The sequence below is a fragment of the Aspergillus mulundensis genome (assembly GCF_003369625.1).
Source record: "Aspergillus mulundensis strain DSM 5745 chromosome Unknown scaffold_3, whole genome shotgun sequence".
Classification (NCBI taxonomy): Eukaryota; Fungi; Ascomycota; class Eurotiomycetes; order Eurotiales; family Aspergillaceae; genus Aspergillus; species Aspergillus mulundensis.
The window spans coordinates 1,080,719-1,087,003 of NW_020797891.1; the positions used below are offsets into that span (position 1 = coordinate 1,080,719).

The 6,285-nt window shown below is 57.5% G+C and overlaps 3 protein-coding genes across 3 annotated transcripts; 2 read left to right on the plus strand and 1 right to left on the minus strand.

Moving 5' to 3' along the window:
* Positions 1 to 244: 244 nt before the first annotated feature.
* On the plus strand, positions 245 to 1,319 carry DSM5745_04101 (Non-heme iron a-ketoglutarate dependent dioxygenase; the record flags this gene model as incomplete). Its single annotated transcript, XM_026746117.1, has 2 exons — positions 245 to 480; positions 530 to 1,319. 2 exons carry the CDS (start codon positions 245 to 247, stop codon positions 1,317 to 1,319), a joined length of 1,026 nt encoding a protein of 341 aa, XP_026605113.1.
* A 284-nt stretch (positions 1,320 to 1,603) lies between these two features.
* DSM5745_04102 (cytochrome P450) lies at positions 1,604 to 3,159 on the plus strand (the record flags this gene model as incomplete). The annotated part of the gene is made up of 2 exons (XM_026746118.1): positions 1,604 to 2,183; positions 2,231 to 3,159. 2 exons carry the CDS (start codon positions 1,604 to 1,606, stop codon positions 3,157 to 3,159), a joined length of 1,509 nt encoding a protein of 502 aa, XP_026605114.1.
* A 63-nt stretch (positions 3,160 to 3,222) lies between these two features.
* DSM5745_04103 (AMP-dependent CoA ligase) lies at positions 3,223 to 5,094 on the minus strand (the record flags this gene model as incomplete). Its single annotated transcript, XM_026746119.1, has 4 exons — positions 3,223 to 3,525; positions 3,573 to 3,898; positions 3,956 to 4,739; positions 4,819 to 5,094. 4 exons carry the CDS (start codon positions 5,092 to 5,094, stop codon positions 3,223 to 3,225), a joined length of 1,689 nt encoding a protein of 562 aa, XP_026605115.1.
* Positions 5,095 to 6,285: the final 1,191 nt, after the last annotated feature.

A 6,285-nucleotide genomic window follows, 5' to 3' on the forward strand; every position in this document is an offset into this window, starting at 1 on the left:
CCCTTTATGGTCATCGTAGAGAAGACAAGCTGAGCTGAAAGAACCTTCCTTGTACATCCATATGCACTTATAGACTTGAACATACTTATTACAATTCAATACGGTTTGCAGCCCATTGATCGTCGTCGAGACAAGACAAGCTGACCATCGTGCCATAGCCCAGCCCACGTCAGACAATCCTCTGAAAGACATAAAGAGCCCGCCCCCTCTCCATTCGAAATCAATCAACTTCCTCCCAGTCAAAATGGCCTCCATCTCCTACGAAGGGCTGCTGCGCGGCGCAACCAAGGACCTTCAAACTCTGACTGAAGCTGCCCTTGTCCATGGCTACTTCAACCTCGAGCTCGACTGCCCGGAGGGAAGACAGTTGCGCGAGGATGTCCTGTTCCTGGAGTCCTTCACGAAGGAGATCTTCGACACCCCGGCGCCCCAAAAGACTATCTACGACTTCAAGAAGCTGGGTCGATTCCGGACCACGGGGTACGTCTACAATGGCAGAGGGCTGACTGCTGCTGACGAGGGTATCTAGCTTCAAGCCCCTAGGCATCGAAGAAGGCGCAAAGGGCAAATCCGATGGGTTCGAGATGTTCATGCTCCCCCACAACGAACTGCTCCTGCCCTCCCACCAAGCCAGCCTCCGATCCCCCTCCGCAGTCTTCACCCACCGCGCAGCCCTCACCCGATGCATGGGAAACTACGAAGCCGCATCGCAGCTCATCCTGCGCCGGATCACCGAGTCCCTCACCCTCGACGAAGCCCTCCTAACCGCCCATAACCCGGCCGAGCCGTCCGTCACAAACCTCGGCTTCCTGCGCTACCCGCCCCAGCCCACGACATCGGAGAACTGCGGCCACATCGCGCACACGGACGTGGGCACCCTGACGATTCTCGCGGCCACCCAGCGCGGCCTCCAAGTGATCAACAGCCAGACGGAGGACTGGACGTTCGTGGACCCGCACCCGGCCAACGAGTCCCTCCTCGTGCAATTCGGCGATTGCCTGAAGTTTCTTTCTGGAGGGCGTGTCGTCCCCTCCATTCATCGGGTTATACCGAGTGATCGGCCTGAGGAGCGCGAGGGCACGAAGTACACGCTTGCGTACTTTGTGCGCCCGAATGAGGAGGCTGTGATAAGGGATGATGGAGGCCGGGAGTGGGTTTATGGCGATTATCACTGTAGGAAGTTTGGGGCGTTTGCGAGGCCGTTGGAGAGGGATGGGGAGGGGGGGAGGGATCGTATGCCGGAGAGGCCGGTCGGGGAGTATGATATGATCAATATTCGGAAGGTGAAGGGGGTCGTTGAGGGGGTTGGGGCTGCTTGAGTGTCTTCATGTTGAATCAAATTAGTATCAGTTATCGATTTCCTGTGTTCAAATATCATCATACAAGGCTCTCAAGAAGGACACTAGACCTTAATCTGACTATATCTGCCTAGATGACTCTGAGCTTACCTACATCGAGCAATATGCCTGTGAGCTGACAGGCCGGTAAATCTATGGCACCACTAGGCACCATATAAATAGCGACTTTCTGCAAATAAATAACTTCTCTCTTCCTTTCTTGTCCATACCAAGCACCTACCCAACTCTTAGCGACGGCTTCAGCAATGGAATTCGCTCTCTCCACCACGCTACTATACGGAGTCCTCTCCTCTACGCTGCTCCTCCTCCTCCTCAACCGGCTCACAACATGGGAATACATCGTCCCCTCAAAAGTCTCCTGGATCGACCGCCGCCCCGAACCATTCAGCTATCTCCGCGCAAAATGGCGCTCCTTCTTCAACATGAAAGAAAACATCACGCAGGCCTACTACGCATTCAACAAGCAAGGCCGAGCCGCGGCGCTCGCAATCGCATTCGGCCGACCCCAGATCATCCTCCCGCCCAAGTACATCCGCTGGATCATCGACCAGCCCGAGTCAATCCTTAGCATTGACCCCATCCATAATGACTTCCATGCGTTTGTGCGCGATGGCCTGGTGGGCGATCATTTGGTGCAGGAGGTGCTGAGGCGCGAGCTCGCGGGGCATTTGGGCCATCTGACGAGGGAGATGAATGAGGAGATTGCGGACTCGTTGGAGAGTGTGCTTGGGGCGTCGGGGGAGTGGAAGACCCTGCCGCTGAGGGATAGTATGAGGGTTGTTATTGCGCGGATATCGAATCGGTTGTTTGTGGGCAAGGAGCTCTGTAGGTTGATCACTGTCATACAGTTTGACCGATGAACTGACTGCCAGGTCGCAACGAGGATTACATTCGCCATGCAGTCGGGCTGGGGATGGCGGTTATGCCGCAGACGCTGGTGCAGGATCTCGTTCCCCAGCTTCTCAAGGGTCCGCTGTCCTTCGGCTCGAAATTGTTTACGAGGATCACGCTGGCCGGGTTGAGTGGGCACCTCAGCCCGGTCGTTCGACAGCGGATTCAGGACGTCAAGACCGCGGAGAAGGGTCAACTGCCCCAGGAGGTCTTGACGTGGATGGCTCAGCGAGCACTGCAGCGCGGCGAGTCTCCAGCCTCGCTGGAGCAGAAGCTCATCGCGCGGATCGCCATGGCCAACCTTGCGTCCATTGAGACCACCACGAACACGATCACCAAGTGCATGGAGGATATGACGGCCATCTCCAACGAGACGGGCGGATACCTTGAGCTGATGAGACAAGAAGCCCAGACGGTCCTCGAGGCCTGCAACTACGCCCCCACCAAGGCCGATCTAGAGAAGCTGGTGCATATTGAAAACGCACTCAAAGAGAGCCTGCGTCTGGCGGTCGTCTTCCCAGGCCTGATTCGCCAGGTCACCAGTCGCACGGGGGTCACCTTGGATGATGGCACACATCTCCCCCACGGGGCCCGGATCAGCGTGGCGGCCTATGCCATCCACCGCGACGAAGCGAACTGGCCCGATGCAGCGCGGTATGATCCCTCGCGCCACGAGAAGGCCTCGTTGCCGATGTCTCGGGGCTCGGAGCAGCTTCTCTCGTTTGGCTTGGGGAAACGCGCGTGCCCGGGCCGGTTCTTCGTCACGGATGAGCTGAAGCTGCTCTTTGCACATGTCCTGGCAAAGTACGAGTTCAAGGTGATCAAGCCGCCCGTGACAAAGGTCGGTCTGCTGAAGGAATTGACCATGCGCGGGCCTCAGGAGCAGCTTGTTATACGGCGGGTCAAGTAGACGCATGTACTGTCAAGGTTGTGATTGATGCGGTACGAAGAGCTATGGGATCTAGATAGACCACTAAATCAATTCCTTCAACTTGAACTTCAGCGCTTTCCCACTGTGACTCTTGGGGATGCCCTCGACGAACTTGATATTCTCGCGCAGCCAGAACGGCTCGCTCAGCGTCTCTTGGATGTGCCCGTGGATGCTCTGCCGCAGCGCCTTCTCATCCAAGTCGACGTTGACCGTCTTTGACCGGACGACGAACGCGAATGGGCGCTCGCCTGCCTCGTCGTCGTTGATGCCAAACACCGCAGCCTCGTCGACCGCTGGGTGGCTGAGCAGCCGCGTTTCAATCTCCGCCGGAGCAACTTGGATGCCCTACTCGGGTCAGATGTGAAGAACCTCGGGATAGAATGTAGACATACCTTGACCTTCATGATGTCCTTCTTCCGATCCACAATAAACAGATGCTCCTCGCCATCTGCGCCCTTCCGGAAACACGCAATGTCCCCGGTAACCAACCACCCGTGCGCATCAAACGCCCCTAAATCCGTCGCACCCTCAGCCAGATATCCCTTCATGATGCTGGGAGACCGCAGAAGCAACTCCCCAGCCACATCGTACTCCACGATCTCTGCGCCGTCCTCACCCACAAGTCGCGCTTCGACATGCGGTAGCAGACTCCCCACGGACCCAGGGAAAATGCTATGCTTGCTCGTCAAGGAGACAATGACCGCCGCTTCAGTGAGGCCTACAAAGCCATCAGCAAGCATATCTCGTTAAGACGATGAAGCCAAACATAACATACCATACCCCCCCATGACATCCCACTCGGGCCTGATCGCCCTCAACGCGCGCACCATCTCGCCACTCAACGGCGCCGAACCCACCACCAAGCTCCTCACAGACGAAAGATCCGCCAGCTTAAACAAGATCGGATTATTCACCAGCGCCGCCACAATCGCCGGGACCACGTACAGCCGCTGGATCCGGTACACCTGGATCGAGCGCAGGGCGGCGGGCATGTCGAAGCGCGCGTGCAGGATCACCGTGTCCCGGCGGTACAGGAGCACGCTGAGGACCGCGAGCCCGTACGCGTGGCTGAGCGGGAGGATGCCGAGCGTGACCTCGGGCGCGGTCCTCGTGGCGAACCCGTCCAGCGTCACGGCTTGGAGGATGTTGGTTGCGATGTTGCTGTGCGTGATTTGCGCGAGTTTTTGGAAGCCCGATGTTCCGCTTGTTGGGCACAGGTATGCGACGCGGTGCTTGCTTTCGCCGGCTGCTAGGGTTACCGTTTCCACGGGGGGGAGAGTCGAGCCGGCGGCGAGCAGCTGGGATACTGTGGTGCAGGCGGGCTGTGTCTGTGTTTGATCGTCTCCGGGCAGCTCGAGGAGGAAGAGATGCGAAGGGTCGAGGTGCAGGGCCTCGAGGGCTGCTTGGCATGTTGGGAGGAGGTCGTTGCAGGTGAAGAGGGCCTTGCAGTTGGCCTGGCGCATGAGGCTCTGGAGTTCTGCGACTGAGGACGTCGGGTGGAGGAGCAGGCATGTTCCGCCCATGCGATGGATGGCCCAGGATAGGGGCACGAAGTCCATCTGCGGCGGTCAGCCATGTCTGTACATTGATACAATCGATCTCTGTTCATTCCCCGTGCAGGTGTAGGGATGTACTTACCGCATTGAACGAACAGATTCCCACAACCTTCTCCTCAGGGGCCCCCTCGTTGGGAGACCATCCGAGGGCGCGTATCAAGCCCCGTGTCAGAAGATCGACTCTGTTCGCGAGATCGCTGATGGTGTATGACTTTCCAGTTGCGGCGCAGACAAGGAGGGGTTTGTCTCCGGTCTCGATGTCGGTGCCGTTGCCTTCTAGGACGAAGTCGCCGACGAGCTGTGTCTCCGGGATCGCCCTTTGCAGTTGGCTGCACCATGCTGGGGATGTGAATACCATTGTGAAGGTGACTTGGGTTGAAAATGTAGTCGAATGAAGTGTCCACGGTTTTTCTAGAACGGAGTCAACAAAGGCGGCTTTATAACGCGTTTACGGTCGGGCTTAGGCCGGTCGCTCGTGCAGTGCAGGGTACCGAGGTGGACTTACGTATCTAGAGGGATATATTCTAGATGAGATCCATGCATCAGACGCAGTGGAACATCCAATCCGTTGCTTGCGAGCTACTTTGGATCGGGATGGCAACAGGCAAGGTGAGACATATATCAGGTCCTCTTCCTGTATCCCAGTCAAAGTTCAATCATTATTCTGTTTCGCTTCTCCAACCTACGCATAGTTCTCTTACGGAACTTCTGAAGATCTCCAGTTTCTGTCGCTTTCCTGACCCGAAATCGCCCCCAAAACCGACTGCACCCCACGCCATGACATAAAATCGCGCCTGGGCGATGTAGGCTAACAAGCTGGGCTGGGGCTGAGTCATCGAGCGACCTTCACAGACTACTTGAGCAGCTAGTCGACTAGCGAGGGAGCCAGGATGAGCTAGGAGGGCGGGTGGCCCTGGAGGAAGGTCTTATAGGCCACCGCGGGAGTGTCGTCAGGGGCCAAACTAGGGCTGCATCAGCCTCACTGGAGCAACCGACATGCGGGCGCAACGCCGACGCTAAATTTTACGACGACTTCATCTCCGAGTTGGAGGCTGTTATCGGCGGATCTCCACCTTCGGGCCGTCCGCTAGTATTAGAACAGGCCATGCCCATGCTCCAGCCAACTTCGTTCATTCATGGAAGTTCGTCTGCTGCCAGCCGCGCCCCGCCCCCGCCGAGCCTGGCGCCTTCCATTTCAGGCTAGCCAGGCCTGCCTCGATGGTCTAACAAGGACCTTAGTTGTCTAGTCCACGGCCTAGCAGGGATCAGATGCGCACCACTCTCAGCCCCGAGGCCAGGCCATGCCGCCGTCCGTCACGCCATGTAACATTTGCAACCCCTGCAAAGATAGGCTGGCTGTTGGAGACATGTGGGGCGGCGAGGGACGCGCAACGTGCTATACATAAGCTATCTTCCCAGGGCTTCTATTGGTGCTGGGCGCGGGATCTGGAAAAGGGCTGAAGAACGGGATGAAGAGCTGAAGAACTGGGATGAAGAGCCGCCATAAAGGACGTTGTAGCTTCAGGCACCCCAGCTCCACGGGAACTCG